Below are 25,564 nucleotides of genomic sequence, written 5' to 3' on the forward strand. Positions count from 1 at the left end.
AGGGACAGCTTCCACTACCTCCCTGCACACCCCACGGACAGCTCGCTGCGGCAGCTGGGGCACAGACAGACAGACACCTTCTACCTCCACACCACAGAGACAGCTTCCACTGCCTCCCTGCACACCCCACGGACAGCCCGCTGCCACAGCAGACAGACACCTTCTCCCTCTTCATGTACAACTCCCCCCCCCCCCCAACACACACACACAGACCAAGAGTCCCAGAACTACCTGCAAAATCCAGTGAATTCTTAGGCATCCTCAGAGGCACCATCACCCCTAGTAGGTGCATGCCCCACCCTTTAGACACAGCCACCCTGGTAGAAGTGTGTGGTGCAACCCCTCCCCTCAGATAATCACCCTGTACAGGTGTGGGGTATAGACCCTCAGACAGTCACCCTGGTAGGTGTGTGGGGTGCAGATCCCCTTACATAGTTGCCCCCAGAGGCAGGGCCCTACTTAGAGCCCATAGGCACTTGCAGTCAAGGCTGGGGCTGTGGGGCCCCAGGGTCTGTCCATGGAGTTCACAGCGGAACGTGCCCCAGATGTTGCTCCCTGCCCGAGGATCCTGGATCCTAGCTGCCCTCCGCTGGCTGGGCCCTGGCCGTGGGGATCTCACTAACGTGCTCCCTGCCTTCCCTAGTGCCCTATGAGGTCTACAGGGCCGACCACTCCTGCCTCACCGTGGTGCTGCCAGTGAACGCCTCCGTGCGGGACGTGCTCCAGGCCCTCGCATGCCAAGAGGGGGAGCGTGGCGAGCGCGTGTTGGTCAAGGTCAACTCGGCAGGGGGTGAGTGAGGGGCATGGTGCAGCCTGTCCCTTCCCCCACCCCGCCAGCCGCCCCGGGCAGCGTGTCCCGTCCCTTCCCCCACCCCGCCAGCCGCCCCGGGCAGCGTGTCCCGTCCCTTCCCCCACCCCGCCAGCCGCCCCGGGCAGCGTGTCCCGTCCCTTCCCCCACCCCGCCAGCCGCCCCGGGCAGCGTGTCCCGTCCCTTCCCCCACCCTGCCAGCCGCCCCGGGCAGCGTGTCCCGTCCCTTTCCCCACCCCGCCAGCCGCCCCGGGCAGTGTGTCCTGTCCCTTCCCCCACCCCGCCAGCCGCCCCGGGCAGCGTGTCCCGTCCCTTCCCCCACCTGATGGCCTGTTCTCCTGCTTGATCCCTTTTCTGTAGTGATGAAGCCCCAACGCCAACCCCCCCCCCACACACACCCTACCTCTGCCCCTCTCTGCTGCCATCAAAGCTAAGAGTGTTTCCTCCAGGCTCACCCTGCCCATCCCGACCCAGAGGGGGTGATGCTGTTTAGTGGCAGCAGCTGCTCCTGCTCCAGCCTGGCCTGGGCACTGCACCGTGCTTCATGGGCAGACCTGTGGCCAGGGCCTAGCTGATCTGTGTGTGCAGAGACCTCCCAGCCCCACACGCACTCCCAGCCCCACTCCCAGCCCTTCCCAGTGCTGTGCCCACTCCCAGAACCATGCCCATTCCCCGCCCCAGCCTGCCCCGGCCGAGATGGAAAGAGTGGGGTGCCCCATGCTGCAGCCAGCGTGGGCGCTGGTGCACAGCTGGGATGCACAATCATTGCGTGGCACAGCTGGCGTGGCTCAGCACCCGCTCTGGGAGCAATGGGGGTTGCTACTAGTCTGTGAAGTCACTTGGGGAAAGGGGGATGCTGCTCTGCCCAGCCTGGGACTGGCCCTTGTGTCCCGTGTGCCCCAGACACTGGCCCTCGGCCCCTGGCCCTGCTGGCCGGGGCATGCACCCGGTGACCATGCCGGGAGCAGCTCTGCCACTGGCTCTCTCCAACAGATAAAGCGGGGCTGCCGATGGACACCGTCGGCGTGTACACGTCCCTGGGCCTGAACGAGAGACTCTTTGTGGTGGATGTGCAGGAGCTGCCCACGCTGGTGAGGGCTGGGTGAGGAGAGCAGAGGCAGGGTGGGCCTTGTGCCCTCTCATTGCCGAGGGCGGGAGACCCCCCCAGCTCTGGGACCCCAAGACAGCTGGTCCAGCACATACCCACCAAGGCGCTGCTGCCTGTGGACAGAGACACTCCGAGCTGGGATCTGGTCGGTGTGGGACGAGGAGCCCCCAGGCTCAGCATGGCACCACACAGGGCCTGGCCAGCAGTGCCTCTGCCCAGTTGCCACCCTCTGCTCCCAGCGACAGGAGCTGCTTCCTGGCCTGTGGCATGGCCGGCTTGGGGTCAGGCCCCCATGGCCATCCTGCCTGGGCGTTTGTGGCCACCTAAGATCTCCTGCGGAGTTGGCAGGGCTCCCGCTCAAGGCTGCGGGCCCTGCCCACTGGCCACGCAGAGCATCCCGGGTGATGCTCTCTCCTTCTCTTCCCAGACCCCTCATCACGAGCAGCTGGGGCCCACCGCCGGCTCCTCAGAGGTCCTGGATCTCATCAGCTCCAAGGACTTGGCCAGTCAGCTGACGGATTACGACTGGAACCTCTTCATCAGTGTCCACCAGGTAACGGGCGGTGCCGGAGCGGTACGTCTGGGTCAGACGCAGGCTGTGGGCCAGGGCAGGGCTGAACTCCAGCCTTGTGTTTTGAAGGTGGAGCTGATCTATTACATCTTTGGGCAGCAGACGTTTCCCAGCGTGACCACGGCCAACCTGGAGCGTCTCATGCGTCGCTTCAACGAGCTGCAGTACTGGATCGCCACCGAGCTCTGCCTCTGCGCGGAGCCGGCCAGGCGGACCCAGCTGCTCAGGAAGTTCATCAAGCTGGCTGCACAGTGAGTGATTTGCAATAAGCGGAGCCAGCCCGCGTCATGGGGACAGCCTGCCAATGGGCCCTGCCGGGCCATCCAGGCCAGCAGCGGCACCCGCCCTGAGTAACTGTCTCTTCATTTCAGTCTCAAGGAGCAGAAGAACCTGAATTCCTTCTTCGCGGTGATGTTTGGCCTGAGCAACACGGCCGTGAGTCGCCTCGCCAAGACCTGGGAGGTACAGCCCAAAACACAGCCCTGCCGCCCCGGGTCAGCCCAGCCGGGGAACGCCCCCCAGGCCCAGGGACCAGCACCCATGGTAAATCAGCATCTCCCTGCTGGGCCCTGACAAGCAGAGGAAGAGCCAATGGGCATGTCCAGCTCGCCAGGCCACTGGGGTGAGACGTCAAGCCAAGACGTAGGACACGGGAAATGACAGCCTGGCCCTCGGCTCCTGACTGCCTAGCGAGAGCCCAGCTCTGGCGATGGGCGCAGAGCGAAACTCTGCCCTCGGTCACACTGAGCGAGGGGCAAGGACCAAAACACTGGTTATAGGCCAGGGCCCAGTGACACCGAGCGGGAACCAGAACCCAGGGCCCAGAGACACCGAGCGCTGGGCGGGAACCAGAACCCAGGGCCCAGAGACACCGAGCGCCAGGCGGGAACCAGAACCCAGGGCCCAGAGACACCGAGCGCCAGGCGGGAACCAGAACCCAGGGCCCAGAGACACCGAGCGCCAGGCGGGAACCAGAACCCAGGGCCCAGTGACACCGAGCGCCAGGCGGGAACCTGAACCCAGGGCCCAGAAACACCGAGCGCCGGGCGGGAACCAGAACCCAGGGCCCAGAGACACCGAGCGCCAGGGGGGAACCTGAACCCAGGGCCCAGAGACACCGAGCGCCGGGTGGGATCCAGAACCCAGGGCCGGGTGACACTGAGCCACGAGTGGGAACCAAAACTCCAGGAAATTTTGGGCACATTTGGATCTGGCTTCCAAACCCATTTCTAATGCTGCTCAGCCATGGGCTCTAGGGGTTCATTCGAGTGATGTGGCTACAGTCCCGGTGGGGCTCCCCCTCTCACTTCCCTCCATGTCGTCTGGTTCAGATCCAGATCCATCTTCACTCCCTTCCCTAAGGCCTGTGTCCCTGCCAAAGCAGCTGCAGCCCAGTGCTGGCTGAAACAATCCCAGTGTCTAGTTTCCGGGCCAAGGCCTGGGCCTGCCTTCCTCATGTCCAGAGCCCCTATGGGAATGGGGGGCAGTTCTGGGACCAGGGCCTGGCTGGGAGGGGCTGAGGGGAGCCAGCCTCCAAGCAGCGCCCATCCTGGAAGAGGCTCTGAGAACGTGCGCGGCTGTGATGGAGGATGATCAGGGCTGGGGTGCAGTGGAGCAGCGGGGTCCTGACGCAGGGGGTGGAGGATTCTCCCGGGGCTTGGGGGGCAGGCTCACCCGCTCTCGTCTCTCACACAGAGGCTGCCGCACAAAACCAGGAAGCTGCACTCGGCACTGGAGCGGATGCTGGTAAGTTTGTTCCTTTGCCGGCCCCTTCGCCTCCCCGGCTGACTCCTGGAGTAGGTGGGACACCTCCAGGCAAAGTCCCATCGCCCAGCCCAGGTGTTAAGCCCTGCTGGGCTGGGCTGGCCAGTGCCCAGGGGAGGGGCCTGTGGGCGGGACGTAGTGCAGGTGAAGTAAGAAGGGGCACCTCTGCCGGCTGGGGACCTGGCCTGGCAAAGGCACCACCCTGGGGCCCAGAAAACAGCCGCTGCTCTGAAACCCTCTTCTCCTTCCAGGACCCCTCATGGAATCACAGAGTCTATAGACTGGCCGTCGCCAAGCTGAGCCCACCCATCATCCCCTTCATACCCCTCCTGCTCAAAGGTACGGAGCAGCTGGGAGCAGAGGGGCTGGGCAGTAACTCTGTGCCCAGGTTTGCTGGGACTCCAGCCCAGCACCAGGTCCCCTTTTCCCCAGGGAGGTCGGTTCCCCTGGGCATTAATGCCCGGAGAGGGCAGGCCGTGGGGTCCGGCTGGGTCCAGGCACCTGCCCTGAGGAAACCCTGGGGACTCCCCACTTGGCAGGGCCCCATGGCTACTGAAGGGGCAGCACAGTGGCTATATCTACACTGCGCTGGTTTTGTGCAAGAAATATGCAAATGAGGCTAAGCGTGGAATATCGCCGAGCTTCATTTGCATAATTAATGAGCGGCCGCTTTTTGCGTAAAAGCCTCTTGCTCAAAAAGCGGCCGCTCATTAATTACGCAAATGAGGCTCAGCGATGTTCCACGCTTAACCTCATTTGCATATTTCTTGCACAAAACCAGCGCAGTGTAGACATAGCCAGTGACACAGCCTGTCCCATGGGGCTGGGGTCCTTCCTGTGGGGTCAGGGCTCCATCCTGTGGGGTTGAGGGGCCCAGGGTTCCTTCCTGTGGTGTCAGGACTCCATCTGTGGGGTTGAGGGGCTTGGGCTCCATTCTGTGGGGTTGCTGTTGGGCTACTTTTTGGGGGCATTCTGAACCCACACCTCCATTACTGCCCTGCCAGACAGAGGAACATTGGCAGGATGGGCTCAGCACAGGCTCAGGGGCAGCAGCCACCAGCTGCAGAGCCCAGCTGTGGGGTTCGAACTCCCGTGTCTGCTGATGGTCTGGCCCCTAACCTGGCCCCTGTGGCAGGAAGCTGCACCACGGGGGCTGGGCACTGACTCCAAGGTGTCTCTTTGCAGACCTGACCTTCATCCACGAGGGCAACCGCACGCTCACAGAGAACCTCATCAACTTCGAGAAGATGGTGAGTCAGGTGGAGCCTTATCCCCAGCCCCATCCCTTGCAAAGAGACGTGCTGCCCCAAGCAAAGGCATTGGGAGGCGGAGCCTGTCCCCCTTCAGCCCCGCCCCCCGCAAAGTGACGTGCTGCCCCAAGCAAAGGCATTGGGAGGCGGAGCCTGTCCCCCTTCAGCCCTGCCCCCCGCAAAGTGACGTGCTGCCCCAAGCAAAGGCATTGGGAGGCGGAGCCTGTCCCCCTTCAGCCCTGCCCCCCGCAAAGTGACGTGCTGCCCCAAGCAAAGGCATTGGGAGGCGGAGCCTGTCCCCCTTCAGCCCCGCCCCCCGCAAAGAGACGTGCTGCCCCAAGCAAAGGCATTGGGAGGTGGAGCCTGTCCCCCTTCAGCCCCGCCCGTCGCAAAGAGACGTGTTGCCCGCAGGCGAAGGCATTTGGGGCTCCCCAGCAGACAGCTCCGAGACCTGTTTCTCCAGGGAGGAAGCTGCACTGCAATGGGGATCCAGGGGTCCTAGCTCCTGGCCATGTGCTCAGACCGCCCAGCCGGCTCTGGCTCACAGCTCTGCTGAGAGTGCCCATGCACAGGAGCTGGACAGGGCTATCTGGGCCGTTCCCTTCACCCACCACAGGGAAGCACTCCCCGTCTGCGGCTGCTCTGCCCCATGGCAGTGCCCCAGCCGGGCATGGCTGGCTCCACCTGCCCCTCCTGCAGTGCCACCAAGCTGAGCAGAGGAGCTGCCCGTCGCAGTGCCTCCCCAGTCCATAGGCTTGTGGCTGCTTAGCACGTGGCCCTTTGCTGGGGGTGTCTGTATGACGGACGTGGGCATGTGCTGGGCAAGGCTTCCAGAGTGGGAGAAGAGGGGAGCCTGTGAGGATGTGGCCTGCAAGGAGCTGGGGTGTGGCCGTGCCACGCTGGTTGGTCAGTGAGTGACCCTGTCCTTCCTGCAGCGAATGATGGCCAAGGCCGTACGCATCATCCACCACTGCCAGAGCCACACGCATGGTGAGTGCGCACGGGGCCTGTGGGCAGGACAGCTCCCAGCCCTGGGAAAGCCGTGCTCCAGGGCCGTGGCGGGCAGCACCTCCCCTGGGAACCCACCTCCAGTGCTGGGCTCCGCCAGCCAGGGCAGCCCAGAGGGATCAGGAGGAGAGGGTACTGGGGCAGGGGGGCGGAAGGGCACCTAGCAGGGAGATGTTGGCAGATGGGGGCATTGGAGCAGGAGGGCTGGGAGGAAAAGGGGCGCATGTGTTGTGATGCTTTCTGGGAGCGCCCAAGACTGTGAGGCACCATGTCTGTACCTGCCAGAGTCAGCTCCCTGGCTCCACCCGCCATGGGCCACGCAGGCCCCGCTCTCTCTCTCCAGCTCAGTGACCCCTCAGGTGTCCCCGAGGCTTGTGGGACACTCCCCGGAGCAGGTCCCCAGCTTATGCCTTGCACCTGGGGGGCCTCCCCTCACTCAGCTCCTAGCACTTGGACGGTGCGTCCTACAAACAAGTCAGAGGCCATTTAAGGAAGAACAGAGGACAGCCTGGAGGCAAAGGGTTACGTTAAAGTGAGGACGCTAACCCCCCTCCTGAAGGTTAGCTCACCCAGCGTCCCCCTTTGAGTGGGATCCTCCATCCATAGGGCAGCTTGTGCCGGGGGACCTGCACCCCCCGATACAGTCCCAGCCCTCCATTGTCTTCTCTTGGGAGCAGGGTGCACCCCTCCCTGCTGTGCGCTTCCGGGCTAGAATCGCCCTGGGGCTTTGCAAGCCCTTGATCAGCATTTTGCTAGGACTCTGAGGAGGTGTCCAGTGTCCAGGGCTCACTTTCCACACAGCCGGCTGGGCGTCTGCTGCCAGCGGAAATGAGGGATGTTGCATTTCAATTATTGGCTAATGGAATAGTCAGTGCAATTTGCATCGACTATTCGATTGGTCGATAAGGGCACTTGAAAGGCGAAAGCGCTGCGGGGAGCATGGAGCTCGCTGGTCCTGGAGTGCCGCACGGAGCCCGGGGTCAGCTGGGGACTTTCCACACAGCGTTTCAAAGTAGCAGCAGCACATGGAGCCCATCTTCTGCTGACCTTGGGCTCCACGCAGTGCTGCTGCTTTGTAGCACCCCTCCTTTGAAGCAGGGGTGTGTAGGGGGAACAGGGGCCCAGGCAGGCAGAGGTTGTGGGAGGGGCGTATAGGAGAGCAGAGGCCCATGCAGGCAGAGGTTGGGGGAGGGGGCGTATAGGGCAGCAGGGGCCCAGGCAGGCAGAGGTTGTGGGAGGGGCGTATAGGGGAGCAGAGGCCCAGGCAGGCAGAGGTTGGGGGAGGGGCGTATAAGGGAGCAGGGGGCCCAGGCAGGCAGAGGTTGGGGGAGGGGCGTGTAGGGGAGCAGGGGGCCGAGACAGGCAGAGGTTGGGGGAGGGGCGTGTAGGGGAGCAGGGGGCCGAGACAGGCAGAGGTTGGGGGAGGGGCGTATAGGGGAGCAGGGGCCCAGGCAGGCAGAGGTTGGGGGAGGGGTGTATGGGGGGGAGGGGCGTATGGGGGAGCAGGGGCCCAGGCAGGCAGAGGTTGGGGGAGGGGCGTGTAGGGTAGCTGGGGCCCAGGCAGGACGAGGTTGGGGGAGGGGTGTGTAGAGGGGCAAGGAAGCCCATGCTTGTGAGTTCCTGACATCTGGTTCTGTTCTCCCCTCCTAGCTCCCATCTCGCCGCTGCGGAGTCGTGCCCCCCATGTGCTGGAGGACCCCCAGGCCCTGCGGATCTCCACCTGTATGGAGCCCCACCTTTCTTACCGTGCCTTAGCCTATGGGAGGGATGAGTTGGAACATGGGGGTGGGGGAGGCTAGGCCAGTGCTACCCCTTCCCCATTCATGGCTAGTCATACCCCTCCGCTGCGCGGTCCATCTCTGCCAGCACCAGCCATGCCCAGCGCCCCGTGTGGGCATGGCCTACTCCCTGCCATCCCCTGGGGGGCTTCCCCCGACATCTGTGCTAGGGAGAGCATGTCAGGCCCGGGGTGGGAGCGTGAGCAGAGGCCTGCCTGCTCACCCACAGCAGCTGGGGCAGATTCTGGGGTGCTCCTGCCTCTGGCCATAGCTGGGGAGCATGGCCAGCCCCTGAGCAGGGCTAGTTGTGTTCTCACAGCCCACCCCGGCACAGGAGGGCACATCAAAAGGTTTCCAAGTCCCCTCCAGCCGGGGACCGCCTCCTGCCCTCCACTCACAGAAGACTCCCTCCGCCCTCGTCCCTGCACTCCCGACCCGTCGTCTTCCTGCAGCATCAGCCAAGGGCCAGCGGGAGCTGAGTCTGCCACTTTGCCAGCATGGCCCCCTTGTGCCGGAGTCATGGCAGGGGAGAGCAGCGACCCCATCACAGCTGGCAGCACCTGCCTGCCTGCCCCGGAGATGCCCCCTCTGTGCACGCAGGAGCAGCCCTGCCCTTCCCTCTGGCTCACTGGCAGGTCCCAGGGTGAAAGCGCTGCAGTAAAGGAGCTTGCCAGTCCTGCCTGGTGGGGAGGAGCTAGACGCCACCAGGGCAGCTTGGGGGCCTAGCCTGAGGCTGCCTCCCCTGCTGCTCTGAAGGGGACAGCGCCTAGCCCCTGTGCAGTAGTGACCTGTTCTGCCTGACTGCAGCCCACGTCCCCACCTGACTCAGCCCACGAGGGGCCGGGGCAGTGCCTGGAACCCGGCCGCCATTCAGCCGCCTCGTCCCCTCTGCCCTCCCCAGTGGGCCTGCTGGGCTGGGCTGGGTTGAGCCTGGATAAGGAAGGCAGGGATCCAGCTTCCAGTGGCTTCTGCCACGGCCTCGCCTGGGACCTTGGGCCTGTCCTGAGCCGTCCGTCAGGTGGGGACCCTCACAGGATCTCCTGTGCTCGTCCCAGCCCAGAGGCTGCCCCCCCCGCCTTTCCCATGGTCACTCATGGGGTGCTCCTGTGAGCCTGGCGTTGCGTTGCCTCCGTGCACAGCCCAGCCCTGCCGAGGGCAGAGTCCAACAGAGCCAGGCACAAGCTGCACTTCCAGCTGCCTGCCCCATCCCTGCTTACCCAGCACTGGGCCCTAGAGCTCTGTGTCAAGGCCTGGGCTGAGCTGGGGGCTTTAGACAAGAGCGTCTCCCCTCTGATCTGGGGCTCTCTCCGGCAGGCTCTGAGCTGTCCCTGAGCGGACGGAGTCCTGTCTCCACCTGGGCCTACCTCCAGCACCTGAAAGTGATCGACAACCAGAAGGAGCTGTCGCGGCTGTCGCGGGACCTTGAGTCCTGACACACAGGACCAGGGGCAGAGCAGGAGGAGCCAGGCTAGGACCTCCAAGGGGCACGCTCCCCACCCGCACAGTGCCCCTGCCTGGCTGCACGCGGCAGCTGTGTCTCTCCACCTCCCGGGCGAGGGCTGGCCACTGCCCCCACTGCTTCCAGACTGCCTGCCCAGCCAGGACCAGGGCTCCCTTGGGCTGCTGTGCTGCTTCTCTCGGACGTGGAGCTGGCTGGCCAGAGCCCGGAGCAGTGATGGGCCAGCCCCAATGGCGGCTTTCAGCTCATGCAACTTCTGTTCGGAGGAGAGACAGGAAGGGGCTGGGCCGGATGCTCTGACTTTACTCACTGCTGCCAGGAGAAGTGGTTTGTACCCAGGGATGTTTCCCTTCCTGGTCCTGCAGCAGCATCTCCAGCCTGGACCTGCCAAGGAGAGAAGGCAGCTTCTCTGCTCTGGTGCCTCCTGCACTCCCTGCACCATGAAGGGGACAGCGCCAGGCACAACGGATCTGGCCCCTGGCTATAGTGCCCACGGCTGGACCTGTCAGGGTGAGGCGGGGGGTTAGCTTGCGCCTCCCACAGTTCCCCTGCTGACAAGGCGCCAGCCCCCGTAAGCCGGCGGAGCAAAAATCTCTTCAGGCCTGGGCTGTCCTGGCCTAGCTTAGCCCGTGCTGGAGAGCCGAAGGCTAGTGTAAACATGGGGTAAAGGGTGCCAGGCCCTGCCCAGCTGAGCCGACCAGCGACTAACAGGTGGTGGGTTCAGGAGAGGGCCCACTGGAAGAAAGAGCTGGCGAGCTCCAGGCTGGGGGAGGGGGTGGATGGTCCTCCACTGCCAAGACAAGGCTGGATCAAAACTTCTTCCTCTTTCCAAGAGCTGGAAATAAAAAGCTCCTTCCCCAGCAGCTGCAGAGACAGGATTTCTGGGCACGCAGCTCGCTGCCGGCCAGGGCAGGGCAGGCCTAGCCCAGCAGTGCCCCTTCCAGTGGGGGGTGTATGGTATTGGGTCCCACTGCTGAGGGGCCTGGCCAACGTCACTCATGTCCGTTGCCTGCGCATCAAGGCTTCATCCATGTGAGTGAGAAGGGGCTCAGCCCAAAGGCCTGGGGCGCTGGGGCAGCACTGGCCTGACAAGTTGAATGCTGTTCTTGCCCCAGGGGTCGGGGTCGGTATGCATGCTCATACCTCTGCCTTGCAGCACAGCCTGCAGTGGGGCAGCTGGCTGGGTATCGGGTAGAGACAGCCGGAGGTGTCCCATGGGCCTGCTGCAGCGGGAACAGTTCTTGGCATATAACGCCTGCCTCAGCTCTGTTGCCCTGCAGCACGTAGGCAGTGGGTTGGCCACAGATAGCGTGGGCCTCCCGGGCTGGGTAAAGGCCTAGGGCCCCCAAGCTCATTAGCCTGAAGCTCAGAGAGAGCCTGGCTGCATGGGAGACCCCCAGTGCAGGTGCGTCTGCACAACATGGAGCTCTCGTCACCCTCCTCACTGTCCAGGCCCCCCTCCCTGCTGGGGGAGCAGCTTGCTGGGGTCTGATGGAGCAGTGGGGTGGGGGTTGGGTGGCTGGCACACAGACTGTGCTGGAGAGGACAAGGCTGGGCCTGTGCACAGACATGGGCTGGTCTCTGGTCAGTGCCCTGAATTGAAGGGACTTTCGCTGGCACTCCCGGAGGACGTCTGCTGGTACTGAGAGACTCCAGTTTGGCAGCAGTGAAGTAACCCCACTCCCCCCTGAACGCAGCTCCTGGGGCTGCCCATAGCTGGAGCCCCCCCCCCCCAGCCTGGCCCTGCGGACATGTCAGATACATGGGGAGAAGGGGAGTGAGACCTCGTGGGAAAACTCTCCTGGCAGCTCTGCCACTGTCACGCTGGAAGCAGGCTGTGCACAGGTGCCCTATCCCCATTCAAGACCCACTCCACTTCCCTACTTTCTGGCTACGTCTACACTGGCATGATTTTCCGAAAATGCTTTTAACGGAAAAGTTTTCCGTTAAAAGCATTTTTGGAAAAATCACGTCTAGAGTGGCAGGATGCTTTTCCACAAAAGCACTTTTTGCGGAAAAGCGTCCGTGGCCAATCTAGACGTGGTTTTCTGCAAAAAAGCCCCAATTGCCATTTTCGCGATCGGGGCTTTTTTGCAGAAAACACTACTGTGCTGTCTACACTGGCACTTTTGCGCAAAAGTCTTTTGGAGCAGCAAAAGTATTTCCGGAAAAGCACTGATGATTTTACAGGAGATCGTCAGTGCTTTTCCGGAAATTCAAGTGGCCAGTGTAGACAGCTGGCAAGTTTTTCTGCAAAATCGAATGATTTTGCAGAAAAACTGGCTAGTCTAGACCCAGCCTCTGTGTGTCCCTTATCCTGCCTTCCCAATGCGGGAGCCAGCTCTGTTCCTGGAAGAGCCTGTGTTGGCTGCTTTTCAACACCAACCTGTCATCCTGCACTCCCCAGCAAATGCCCTGTCCAGGACCCACCCCACCTACCTACATGTCCCTTATCCTGCCTTCCTAATGCAGGTTCCTGCTCTGTCCCTTGAGCAGCCTGTGTTGGGTGTCTGGGCTGCTCCAAAGTGGGCAGGACTAGAGCTCCCCAAGCAAATGCCCAATCCTGTAACCTACTCCAGGATCCACCACACCTCCAGTGGGTCCCTTATCCTGACTGCCTCATGTGGGAGCCAGATCCATCCTTGGGATAGCCTGTGTTGGCTGTCTGGCTGCTCTCTGCGTGGGTAGGACTTGAACGGCCAAGGGGGAAGCAGGACTCAAGCCCACCACCCTGTGCTTCTCCAGCAGATGCCCTATCCCCTAAGCCACTGCAGGACTCCATGCCACCTCCCTACTTTCAGCATGACCCTTATCCTGCCTTCCTAATGCAGGCGCTGGCTCCATCCCTGGAGCAGCCTGAGTTGGCTGTCCGGCTGCTCTCTGGGTGGGCGGAGTGAGAGGGCGGATGCCTTATCCCAGGGTACTCAGCATGCGGCCTGTGGTGTGGTTTGGGTTTACACGAGGCTCAACACATGGTCTGCAGGTAGGATCCTTTGAACGTGGCCTCCACGCGGAACACGCTGCACAACGGGCTGAACATTGGAAGACAAGCGGACGGGCTGGCTGAACAGACGGGTACAGGGTGTCGGTGTTTCTAGCCCCCGTGGAGGAGGTGCCGGGAGCACCAGGGCATTGTGTAAAAGAAGCTATTTGCATGTATATGCAACCACACTTAAGCTGCGGCCCTTGGCATGTGCTGTGAGTATCATTGTGGCCCCCGGGGCTTCCAAAGCTGAGTAGCCCTGCTGTACATTAACAACCCTATTATTGCTACCGCTCAAGCGCATGCCCCTTGTAGCTCAAGGCAAGCAGCCTGTATTTTGGCATGGAAGGTTTCAGGTGTAAATAGAGCTGGCAGCCAGGACAGGAACTTGTTTTGGGTGGGCGGGCACAGAAAAACCAGTCGTGGGACATGCCCAAGTGAGGAGCAAAAAATAAAACCCCCTAAAACTCCCTTATGGATGTGGCCCCCACCGATACGCAGGAAAAAAGAGACACCTCGCTCCTGCAATTCAGGGCACCATGGTTCCCCTCACCTTCCAGCCCCTTGGGGGGCACCAAGGCTCGGGGGCTTCTCCCAGGGCTGGATTAACTCTTCTGGGGGCCAGGGCTAGTAGATGTTGTGGGGCTCCACTAGGCTCTGAAGTGGGACCAAAATGAGGGGTTCAGTATGCAGGAGAGGTGGGTAAGGGTGGGGATGTGGGGGCTGGGCAGGAGGTGAGGCGCAAGAGTGGGCTGGGAATGGGGGGCTCTGGGCAGGTGGTAGGGCTGGGGATGCAGGGTCTGTGGAAAGGGGAATACAGGAGGGGTGTAGAGTCAGGGCAGGAGGGAGAGTACATGAGTGGGTGTGGAGTCAGGGTGGGAGAGGAGTGCAGCAGGAGCCTGGGGTTCAGGGTCTGGGTGTGAACAGGCAGGGAATGGGGGTGTCTACTTGGCACAGCTCCTGGGGGGGGGTGGCTTCACACTGGCAGGCTCTGTCTCCCACCCTGCCCCCACCCCCATCACATTCAGGGTACAAGCAAACTCAGCCACTTCCTTCCCCAGCCTACCCCTCACTCCCTGCCAGCAGGCCAGGCCAGGCCAGGCCAGCACCTACAGCCTGGCATCAGGGGTTACATGTCCAGAAGCTGGAAATATGCCAGGCCCACAGCCCGTATTCAGGGGGCCCTGGAGCAGGGTTTGGCTCAGTCCCATCACACAATAGTAGGAAGCAGGGCAACTTAAGGGTGGGTACCTGGGCAACTGCTATGGGGCACCATGGTCGGGGGGTGCCCTGTGGCAGTGCAGAGGCACAGGTGTAGTAGGTGTAGTAGGGATGCAGGGGTGCTGCAGCAGCCCCCAGATTTTGCACCCTGTGCTGGGGTTCCAGCAGGATTCCAATGAGGATAGTGAGGAGGAGGGAGACTGGTAGGAAGAAGCCATGGAATAGCCTGCCAGGAGAGAGACAGAGGCCTCAGACCAGAGCAGAGCCGGATTGTTCCCATGTGCTGCTTTGGGCCTGGCCTACACTAGAGCAGGCAGGTTGGCTTAAGGTACCATCCAGTTACGCAAATGCATAGCTGGTTTCGCTTACCTTAAGCCGAGCCTCTGCAGCGTCTACACAACAGGAGGCCGATGCGATCGTGTGCTCCCGGCGGCCTCCCTCGCTCCTTGCACAGTGAGGACAGGACACCAGCAGGGCCTGTACTCAGGTTCAATCTGGGGGTCTATGATAGACCCCTAAATCAAATGCTAGCAGATGGACCTCCAAAGGGTCGCTGTCGGAGCCAGCAGCTGGGCCTTCCTTAATCCCTGGTGTGAGACCAGCTGCACATTCTGGGGCTGGCCCCCAGCAACCCTAGGCAGCAAGCGGTGAGCAGTGAGACATGCACACCCACTCTCCCTGGCCCTGCCCTGGAACTGGGGTCAATACCTGAGAGTGGAGACCACCAAGAGACCAGCGAGCTGGCTAGAAGGCCACGACTGGCCGACAGCTGGGAGAGTGGAGCTTCTAGTGTGCCTGCATCCCAGAGCGGGGGTCTGTCTTCGCCATCCCTCAGCACAGCAAGGGGCTGTTTGGTTGCAAGAAAAGGTGGTGGGCAATTCAAAAGCTGTCTCATGCCACGTGCAATAGTGGGAACTCCCTGGCCTGGGTGTCGCTGAGGCCCAAAGCCTGGCAAGGGCCAGAGCAGGACAGGCTGTTTGCATCATAAGCGACAGGTTTTAGAGCCGGCCTTTCCCACCCTGCTGCAGGGCTTAGGCTACTCTACAGGCCCATATACACTTGAAACGCGGGAGCCGTGCAGCTGCAGCATGTCAGTGAAACACCAGTGGGAGGGGGTCTCCTGCTGGGGTAGGTAACGTGCTGCCCCACAAGGTGTCAGCTCGGCTGTGGGAAGAATTCTGCCGACACCAGCAGTTAGGTCGACTTGACCTCCACGAGTAGGCTACATCTACACTGCGGCGCTATTCGGGCTTCCGGAGTATCCCAGGATAGCTATTCCACATCTTCTGAGCACGCCCGTTATTTCGAAATATAACCAGCTCGCTATTCCGACGTCCCTGTAACCCTTGTTCCACGAGGAGGAAGGGCCGTTTTGGAACAGTGCTTTATTTTGAAATCAGTGCTGCGTAGACAGCGCCAAAATATGAAATAATCTATTTTGAAATTAACTTGAAATAAGCTACGTAAATTGTGTAGCCCAAATTGCGTAGCTTATCTTGAGCTCCGGTTGCAGTACAGATGCTGCAGACACACCCTTAAAGGCCAGAACAAGACAATGTGATGGGGAGGATGGTGCATTCCCTATTTGCTACCGCAGGGTCCTCACGCCTGCCTCTTCCACGCGCCTCTCAGAGAACGAGGATATGGACCTTGGCTCAGAGCCATTCCCATGTTCCCAGTGGCTGCCCAAGCATGTGCTGAGGCACAGAGAAGTCAGACCCTTCTCCCCTTCCACGGCAGCGTTCTCGTGACGATCCAGGGCCAAGATGTCCACAGAGAGAGCTCTGTGGGTGCTGGGAGGGGCAGCTCCACCAGCAGACTCCAGGAGACCCATTCCCAGTTACAGGCCCCACACCTCCAGAGCACAGCCCCACGCTCCACAGGGATCAACTCTGGCAGGGCCTCCACAAGCACGTCCTGAGTCACTGGGCTGAATTGGACTTTTGGAGCATTGTTCAGACTTACAGGTGCCAGTGCCAACCAGGGCTACTCTCCCTGCAATGGGGCAGGCAGCGTAAGCTGTACAGCACCCATCACAACCAGCACGGCCCGAATCCTCAGAGGTCTCGTGGCAGGCACCCTGCTCCTGGAGTTCAGAGGAAGCTGGAACAGTCCTGTCAGCGCATGTGGAAGCAAAACCTCAGGGCACGTGCTTTAGGGCAGCTGGCTGAGTGCCAGGGATGGGAACTTCAGCTGGAGAGCTCACAGCCTGTGTTAGCATGTGAGGGGAAGGGTTGCTCGGTCTGGCCAAGAACCAGCACTCTTCCCACAGCCCAGGTGTGACGGCGCGTTGGGGTTTTCCCGTCTCCTGCACCCCCGTAGTGGCACAAACAGACTCCACCAGCCAGTAGAATGGAGGGAGTTGATTGCTTCTCCAGGATACAGCACAGCACAGATGTCATCTGGTTCCAGGGCAGGCCTAGGATGCCTCAGCCCCCCTTGAGATGGGGGAGACTGGGCCCCTAAATTCCAGCCCCTTTCCCTAGTCTGTCTCCTCCATGCTCCCAGACAGAAACTAAGCCTGTCTTCCAGCCCTGCCCCCAGCCAGGGGCGGCATTCCACCTTCCTTTGTTTCTCTCCCTGGGGGTAGCTGGTCGGACAGGTTGAGAGACCCTTGCCTAGTGACTCATCCCCTGTCCTGCTGGGCCATGTTACAGACAGCAGCCAGTGGGGGTCATCCACAGCCCCAGCATAGCAACCAGCAAGGTACCAACACTACATCACACTAGGTAAGGTAATGAAGATCAGGAACCTGCTCATCTCAGGGCCTAGATCTCACTGTGAGGTCTGCCCCGGGGAGAGGCTTTTCCAGGTGTGGGAATTCTCAGGCCCTGAAAAGAGCAGCATAAAAGAGACTGTGCCAACCGCATTGTTGCTCTTGGGCGGTGTGACACAGTGAACCCCTGCAGACTACTCTGATCATCTTTGTGCAAGTGGCCCTGTGAGGTATCATCTGCAAATTCAACTTGCTGATTTCAGGAAGATTCCTGATGAAACACCTGGCAACGTTGCACAGGAAGCGGTAAGACTCCACTGCATGGTGTTATTAACACATGTTCCAGACAGAGGTTGGCCTACAGGTCTGTCTGGAACAAAGCAATGCATATTCTGCTTAATTTTCACTTAAGCAGGGAATAGACTCAAGAAGGAGGGAAAACAAAGGAATCTCATACAAGTGAGGAAAGTGCGGCATGGACATTTTTTCTTTCACTCAGCTGGAAATGTTTTTCAGGAAGGTCCCTCAACTATAAAAAAGGAGGGCCAAATATCCTAAGGCTTTCTCCTCGCTTCCATGTCACCTGAAGCACCAAAGGCAGAAGCCATTGGATTCTGGGAGAAAGGGTCCTGAGCTAAGAAGTTTGGTCAGTAAGACTATTGAAAGCATTTGATGAGAAAACTTTGCTTTGAATTTAACAGTTTCAGTTAAGCACCAGTAACATTTGATCTTTGTTTTTCTTGTATCTGTTTCTGACTTCTATGTACTTGTACTCCCTTAAGATCTCATTGTGGTCAATGATCATGTTTTATATCATCTTGCTGTGTTTGACATGAAGTTTTTGGGAAACTTCATAAGCACGTTCGGTACTTATTTCTATTAATGAACTAACAGACTTGCATTGTCCAAGAAACGGCTGAGCTCCGTAGAATCATAGAATCCCAGGGCTGGACGAGACGTCAGGTGTCATTGAGTCCAGCCCCCTGCCCAAAGCAGGACCAACCCCAACTAAATCATCCCCGCCAGGGCTTTGTCAAGCTGGGACTTAAAAACCTCTAGGGATGGAGATTCCACCCCCTCCCTAGGGAACCCATCCCAGTGCTTCCCCACCCCCCAGGGAAATAGTTTTCCTAATATCCAATCTAGACCTGCCTCACTGTAACTTGAGATCATTGCTCCTTGTTCTGCCATCCGCCACCACTGAGAACAGCCTCTCTCCATCCTCTTTGGAACCCCCTTCAGGAAGTTGAAGGCTGCTATCAAATCCCCCCTCACTCTTCTCTTCTGTAGACTAAATAAGCCCAAATCCCTCAGCCTTTCTTTGTGAGTCATGTGCTCCAGCCCCCTAATAATTTTGGTTGCCCTCTGCTAGACCCTCTCCATTGCATCCACTTCTTTTCTGTAGTGAGAGGCCCAGAACTGGGCATAATACTCCAGGTGTGATTTCACCCAGTACCGAATAAAGAGGAATAATCACTTCCCTGGATCTGCTGGAAATCCTCCTCCAAGTGCACCCTAATATGCTGTTAGCTTTCTTGGCTACCAGGGCACACTGTTGACTCATATCCAGCTTCTCATCCACTGTAACCCCCAGGTCCTTTTCTGCTGAACTGCTCCTTAGCCAGTTGGTCCCCAGCCTGTAACAATGCTTGGGATTTTTCAGTCCCAAGTGCGGGACTCTGCACTTGTCCTTGTTGAACCTCATCAGATTTCTTTTGGCCCAATCCTCCGATTTGTCTAGGTCACTCTGGACCCTATCCCTGCCCTCCAACCTATCTACCTCTCCCCCTAGCTTAGTGTCATCCACAATGAGGGTGCAATTCATCCCCTCATTCAGGTCATTAATAAAGATATTGAACAAAAACAATCCCAGATTCAATCCTTGGAGCACTCTGCTTAATACCAACTGCCAACCAGACATCGAGCCATTGATCACTGCCGACAATCTAGCCAGTTTTCTATCCACCTTACAGTCCATCTATCCAATCCATACTTCTTTAACTGGCTGGGAATATTGTGGGAGACCGTATCAAAAGTTTCGCTAAAGTCAATGTATAGCACATCCACTGACTTCCCCATGTCCACAGAGCCAGTTACCTCATCACAGGAGCTAATCAGGTTGGTCAGGCACGACTTGCCCTTGGTGAAGCCATGCTGACTATTCTTGATCACTTTCCTCTCTTCCAAGTGGTTCAAAATGGATTCCTTAGGGATCCCTTCCATGATTTTCCAGGGACTGAGGTAAGGCTGACCGGTCTGTAGTTCCCTGGATTGTCCTTTCCCCCCTTTTTAAAAGATGGGCACTGCATTTGCCTTTTTCCAATCATCCAGGACCTCCGCCAGTCTCCACAAGTTTTCAAAGATAATGGCCAAAGGCTCTGCAATAACATCAGTCAACTCCCTCAGTCCCCCTTGGATGCATGAGTTCCGGCCCCATGGATGTGTGTGTGTCTAACTTTTCTAAGTAGCTCTTAACCTGTTCTCTCTCCACTGAAGGCTTTCTACCTCCTCCCCATATCGTGGTGCCTAGTCCACACATTTGTAGAGCAAAAAACTGAGCCTGGGGCTGTTTTGGAGCTGGTGGTGCTGTCAGGCTGCAGTGATAGACATTCTGGGGGTGGCCTGTTTGCAGGAAGGCTGTCTAGGCAGGAACTCTTTCAGCAAGGCAATGTAAGGCAGCCTGGGCTGCAAGGCAAGGGTGGTGCAGCTGCTCCCTAGTCTAGATTGTACCCTGCACCCACAGACAGGTGCAAGTGCCCCAGGAAAGACAGTTCTGCTCCAGCAGATCTCACAGCACCACGGCCCTGCAGGGAACAGGCAGAACAAAGCTGCAACCCCCAGTTCTGCACCTGCTCCCCCTCCCCTCTAGCCCTGTAACACTCAACTCCAGCAGGTGCCCCGGGAGCAGAATGTCAGGTAGGAACAGCAGGCACAGACCAGCCCCCCTCATGCACTGGGGGGCTGCCCCAGAAAGCCTGTATTGCAGAGAATTGCCGCTTCCAGGCTGAGCCTGTGTGGATTTTACAGCCCTCAGGGCCTCATTGCACAGTTCTGGCTCCAGAGAGCCACACCCCCAGCCCTTCCTGATTTCACCCTCCACCCTGAGACATCCCAGCCAGTCAGGGCAGTTGATGTGGCATTTACGCTCAACATCAGATCTCGCACTATAGTGTTCGAGGTGCAGGCTGCTCACCCCTCTCTCCACGTACTAGGCACAGCCTGCAGCTACACCGCCGAGCCTATTCCAGCGTAACGCCTGTCCCACCGCAGGAGACATCAACCGCTGAACCTCGCTGGCCAAACATTTGGCAAGAACAGGCTCCTCCTTTACTTCTGATCTTGCCACAAACCCTCCCTCTCGGGGCCCAGCACAGAGGGGGGTGAGTGCCGCACCCCCTTTTCCAATTAGTCAATCCACGGAGTCATGTAAAAACAAAGAGGTGCTGCACCTCAGAGCTGACTGAACAGGGAAAGGTGGCCCTGCGGCATGGGGCAGGCTAAGGGTGCATCATCTCTGTGGGGAAGGGGTCTCCAAGGGGCTGCTCTGAGACAAAGGCTACTGTCCACTTACTAATCATGGAAAAGACGCTTTTCAGCAGTGTCTGTCATTGCCAGTGAAGGAATTCTGAGGCCTCCCCTTCGGGTCAGCCCAGCTGCTATTTTTATTCGGGCTTTACCCCTTTGCTTTGACACTGAAAGTCAAGAGCTGTTTTGCGCTGGGGTTGCCCTGCAGGTATTTCAGTTTCTGGGGGTGGGAAGGAGAAGCAGCAAAGCTGGAGTTAAGGCTGTGACAGGGATCTGGGTTCAACAAGGGCAAGAGTTGGGACTGTCAGGTAAAAAGCTAGAACAAAAGCTAGAGGATGCCAAGCTCTTGCTCTCCCCATGCCTGGCCTGGCAGCTCTGGAGCAAGGCCATTGGGGGCCAGCACTGCGCTTTGGAGAAACGATCTTCTCTGCCCCACTGCAATGAGATTTCTGAAGAGCTGAACACGAGTCTTTTGATGATTGTCCAGAGCCAGACTCCACATCCTGGTGCTAATGGCGCAGTTGCAGACACTGGGAGATCAAAAGTCCTAGAGGCTCTTCCTAGAGCGGGGCCCAGGGCAAAGTGCAGCTCTCAGAAGCAACAGGGAATCCTCAGCAGAGACTTCCTGGCAATGTTGCGAAGGCCACGGGCCTTTTGCAGCTGATAGACCAAAGGTCTATTCCCTTCCTCTTAGAGGTTTCTCTAGTAACGGGGACAGGCATCTGCTTCATGTGGCTTTGCCCCAAGGGGATCTCTCCAGCCGCCATGCAACTTTGTAACCCACACACCTATAGGGCCATGTCTATACTGGCAGCTTCTTGCGCAAGAAATTCATGTTGCCTGTCTACACTGGCCTCTTCTGGAAGAGCTCTTGCGCAAGAGGGCTTCTTCCCGAGAGGGAGCGCCAGAGTCCTCACGCAAGAAGCCCTGATTTTCTACAGCACAATGTCTGTTTGCTTGCGCAAGAATGCGCAGCCAGCATAGACAGGCAGCATGTTTTTGTGCAAGAACGCGCCAGGGTAGACACAGCCCTAGTGGGAGTGGAGCACTGTCCTGTGCTGTGGCACTTAGGCCACCTACAGCAAGAGCCACAAACAAGGGTGCTCTACAGCCTAAGCTGAGAGCCAGCTTGCTTTTAGCTCAAGCTGTAGAAGTTCCTGCGCTGAGGTCCCAGGTTCAAATCCGCCCAGTGGCAGTTACAACTTCATCTTATAGACCATGGTCCCTGATATTAGGCGCTTTGTTGTAGGCAGCAAAGTATGGAAGAGACAAGTTGCTACAGCCGGAAGCTGGGGTGCGTGGCAGAACACAGCCTGCGGAAGGAAGGAATTCCCCATGAAGGGGTGATGTAACCATTCCTGCGGGGAAGGATTCAGCCCTGCAGGGAAGGATTCAGCCCTGCAGCCTGTTCCATCTCTGCCCCCTTCAGTCTGTAGCACTGGAGTGCAAGGGACCAGAGGCCATTCCTGCTCCCGGCTGATCTACTTGGACCATGGTCATGTCTTCTCTGCGCCCATGCTGAAGACATCCACCTATGCATTGGGGGCATGTTGCACTGTGCTGGCAAGAGAGAGGAGCCAGCATGAGACAATGCAGCGTGGGAGCAGGACAGGCACCAACACGGGTGTCAGATTGCAGGGAAAGAGGCCCAGCCTGGTGAAAATGGAAATTGAGGCACTGAGCTGGGGCATGCCAAGGCCCCAGAGCCAGTCAATGGTGGCGCTGGAATAACACCTGTCACGGGTCCTCCTGTATCTGCCCTGGGAGTGGCCCTCTCCTCAAGGCCAACGTCATGTGCTGGGAGCAAAAATAGCAGCCCAGCCAGGAGTGAACGTTCCTGCCACTCCGCCAGAAGAGCCACCCTTGGGATGGGCAGCGCCCAGCCTTGGGCATGAGGAGCCAGCCTGGCACGTCTCGGTACCTGCGGCTGCTGCTCACAGTGGTCGTGGAGTCGGTGAGGGTGGGGACGGGCAGAGTCATTAGCAGCTCCTCAGTGAGCTCCTGGGAGACCCAAAAGAGTGTGTGAGACTCAGGCTCCTTTGACGCTTCCCCATGGAGAGATCACACAGGATCACCCCAGCAGCTTCCTGCTCCTCCCACTCCTCCTGCCCATAAAACCTGGCCCTCCTACGATTCCCACTCAGCCTGGTCTCCCTCCCCTTATTCCCGCTGACCTGTCAGAACTGCTCCCTTCCGGCTCCGAGCTAGTTCTAAATCCTTGCTCCTCCCCAGCCTCAGTTGCCCTTCCAGCCTCACAATTGCCTCACTGCCCCCTAATCACTGGTCTCAGAATTTCCCCCTTTTCAGCCTCAGCTAGGGTCATCAGCTTCCTATTGGCACAAACCTGAACACCCCTTCCCCGAGGCCCCACCCCTCGCTCACTATCCCGCCCCTTCTCCGAGGCCCCACCCCTCGCTCACTATCCCGCCCCTTCCCTGAGGCCCCACCCCTCACTCAGTATCCCGCCCCTTTCCCGAGGCCCCACCCATCACTCACTATCCCTCCCCTTCCCTGAGGCCCCACCCCTACACTCACTATAGTCCCTCTCCCTGAGTGGCTTGTGCTTCCTCACCCTCATTTTCCCTGTGTCAGGGTGAAGGCTCTGAATGGGGGTTTGGCCCTAAATGGTGGTCCAGGGTGTGGGAGGAGCGCCGGGCTGGCGCAGGTAGTTGAGGTGCAGGAGGGCATACAGGCTGCAAGCTGGGGGGGTGTGCTTTGGGTGGGACCAGGAATGAGGGGTTTGGTGTGCAAGAGGGGGCTCTGGGTTTGGTGGGCTGCTCAGGGCTGGGCTGGGGGGGAGTTGGGACTCAGGCTTACCTGGGCAGCTCCTGGGCAGTGGCACTAAACCAGGCCACCTGGTGCCTGTGTGTCCTGGGGTGCTGTGCCCCAGAAGCAGCCAGCATGTCTGGCTCCTAGGTGGGGGGGCGGGGGGCGCAGCAACACTGTGGCATGCCATGCATGCTGCTCTCACCTACAAGCACCACCTCCCAGCTCCCATTGGCTGGGAACTGACCAATGGGAGTGCAGAGCCAGTGATCAGGGTGGGAGCAATGCATGGAGCCCCGTGGCTCCCTGCTCCTGCCTAGGGTGCACTGTCCCAGGACAGGGCTGGAGCACTGCCGACTGGACCGGAGCTGCTAGGGTGCCAGGGGGCAAAGTGGGGCAGGAGCCCATTAATCTGGTTTATAGCTCTCCGGAGGGTGACCTGCTCTTTTGACTTGGGCTGAAAAAACATGGAAGCCCAAACTCTGGGCATTGCGACAGCTGTTTCCCTTCCAATGTGCTTGTGAGTCTGGAGCAGAAATTCCCAGCAATAAAACCCGCTCAGGGCTTCCACAGGGGAAATTGCAATCAAAACCAAATCCACTGTGCTCAGCGGCCTCTCGTCACCGTGTCCGGTGTCCGTCCCTCCTTGTTCCAGCCCCTCCTGCTGCACCCTGCTAGAGAAAGCCGGGAAGGAGGAGCTCCTGTTGCTGGCAGCCCTGCACATGGAAATACTCGAGTGCAGCAGCCATGGCCTCAGGAAACAACCTGATGGAGAAACTCTAAGATGAAGGGTCCTGCTCCATCTACCTGGAATATCTGAGGGATCCTGTGGCCATCCCTGACTGTGACAGGTGGGCGGTTCCGCGGCCGGGGTGTTCTGCCACCGTGCAGGGCAGGGTTCCTGCAGGCTGCGTCCAGCCCCAATGGGCAGCTGGTGCACATCGTGGAAGGCGTCAGGCCGCCAGCACGGCAGCCAGCCCAGGAGCCCCAGGGGAAGCTGCGTGAGCAGCATGGCCCGGAGCTGCGCTCTTCTGCGCGGATGATGGGGAGGCCATTTGCCTGGTGTGCGACAAGTCTCAGAGCACCACTCCCACATGGTGATCCCCAGTGAGGAGGCTGCTCAGGACTACGAGGTAGGGGCATCCAACTGGCCAGGAGAGGGACCTTGGCTGTTGGGCAAAATCCCCACGACGGGCTCCACCCCCACTCCCAGCCCCCTGCATCCTGGCCTGGGCTGTGGTTCCTGCCTAAGCTTTAGCCTGGGAAGGTGCTGGGAACCCTGCCTACGACCCATGCCCTGGGCTCTGGTGGGGTGATCCTGCCTGGAGCCATAGCATTCTCCATCTCCTGGGCAAACAGGAGCAGCTAACAGCGGGTTTGGAGAGGGAGTTTAGAGCGGGAGGTTAGAGGGTGCTAGTGACTTCTGACCTTCTTTAAACATAACTTTTATAATAATTTATATTCCAGACATTTAATAAGAAGCCCAATTTATACATAAACTTATTCATAAGAAAAATGGAGACAGAAGCCCAGCAGCAGAGGGGGGGCTATCCTGTTTATTGCATCGAGTGTAACATGTGCGATTACCTGCCCTGTGGGCGAGTGGTTTATGTGTGCACCCGCTGCAAGGAGCTCCTGACCCTCAGAGACCAAGTTCGGGCTTTGGAGGCCAGGGTGGCTGAACTGGAGGAGCTAAGGGAGGTAGAGAGCTATACTGATGAGACTTTCCGGGACACTGTAGCACTGTCCCACCTCCAGTCTGAGAGCCCCAGTGCTCTTAAAGAGGATGAAAGTCTCAAGGGAGCAGAGCATTCAATGGGAACAGAGGGAAACCATCCCGTAGTTGGAACCCTCCTTCCAGAGGATGTTGCAGTATCTTCTCGCACTGAGGATACCTCTGAGGGGGAGGGAATGCCAGTTGTTAGGATGAGGCAGGTGTTAGTAGTGGGTGATTCGATCATTAGAAACATAGATAGTTGGGTTTGTGATGACCGGGAGAACCGTATGGTCACTTGCTTGCCTGGTGTGAAGGTTGTGGATCTCTTGAGGCATCTAGATAGACTTATGTGTAGTGCTGGGGAGGAGCCGGTGGTCGTGGTACATGTAGGTACCAATGATGTAGGAAGGGTAGGAGAGATGTCCTGGAGGCCAAATTTAGGTTGCTAGGAAAGAGACTGGAATCCAGGACCTCTATGGTGGCATTCTCGGAAAGGCTTCCAGTTCCATGTGCAGGGCCAGGTAGTCAGGCAGAACTTCAGAGTCTCAATGTGTGTATGAGACGATGGTGTAGGGAAGAGGGGTTTAGATTTATTAGGAACTGGGGACACTTTTGGAAGAGGAGGAGCCTATACCGGAAGGATGGGCTCCACCTAAACCAGGGTGGAACTAGACTGCTGGCACTAAACATTAAAAAGGCCATAGAGCAGTTTTTAATCTAAGAGATGGGGGAAAGCTGATTTGTGTGGAGATGCACATAAATTGGATGGAGACTTCTCTTAGAGGAGAATCCATTGATAGAGATTCTCTAAGCTGTAGTCGGAAAGAGAGGAGGGGAGAGGACAAACCATGGACCAGAGCAGACAAACAACCTCATATAAAGGAATCCAA

The 25,564-nt window shown here is 58.9% G+C and overlaps 1 protein-coding gene across 4 annotated transcripts in view; it reads left to right on the forward strand.

The window, feature by feature from the left end:
- RAPGEF3 (Rap guanine nucleotide exchange factor 3) overlaps positions 1–11,622 on the forward strand; it is a 50,894-nt gene extending 39,272 nt beyond the window's left edge. The window contains exons 18-28 of one of the 4 annotated variants that reach the window (XM_089774617.1): positions 644–790; positions 1,802–1,899; positions 2,344–2,469; positions 2,587–2,738; positions 2,859–2,949; positions 4,183–4,233; positions 4,503–4,590; positions 5,437–5,501; positions 6,437–6,491; positions 8,160–8,231; positions 9,602–11,622. In XM_089774617.1, coding sequence (XP_089630743.1) covers positions 644–790; positions 1,802–1,899; positions 2,344–2,469; positions 2,587–2,738; positions 2,859–2,949; positions 4,183–4,233; positions 4,503–4,590; positions 5,437–5,501; positions 6,437–6,491; positions 8,160–8,231; positions 9,602–9,720 — 1,064 coding nt within the window. In that variant the 3' untranslated portion in view covers positions 9,721–11,622. Of the gene's footprint in view, positions 1–643; positions 791–1,801; positions 1,900–2,343; positions 2,470–2,556; positions 2,739–2,858; positions 2,950–4,182; positions 4,234–4,502; positions 4,591–5,436; positions 5,502–6,436; positions 6,492–8,159; positions 8,232–9,601 lie in introns of all 4 variants that reach the window. The other 3 variants (XM_089774618.1, XM_075902088.2, XM_089774619.1) reach the window with 3 other exon arrangements.
- Positions 11,623–25,564: the final 13,942 nt, after the last annotated feature.

The sequence above is a fragment of the Pelodiscus sinensis genome, chromosome 31, assembly GCF_052426305.1.
Source record: "Pelodiscus sinensis isolate ZL-2025 chromosome 31, ASM5242630v1, whole genome shotgun sequence".
Lineage (NCBI taxonomy): Eukaryota > Metazoa > Chordata > Testudines > Trionychidae > Pelodiscus > Pelodiscus sinensis.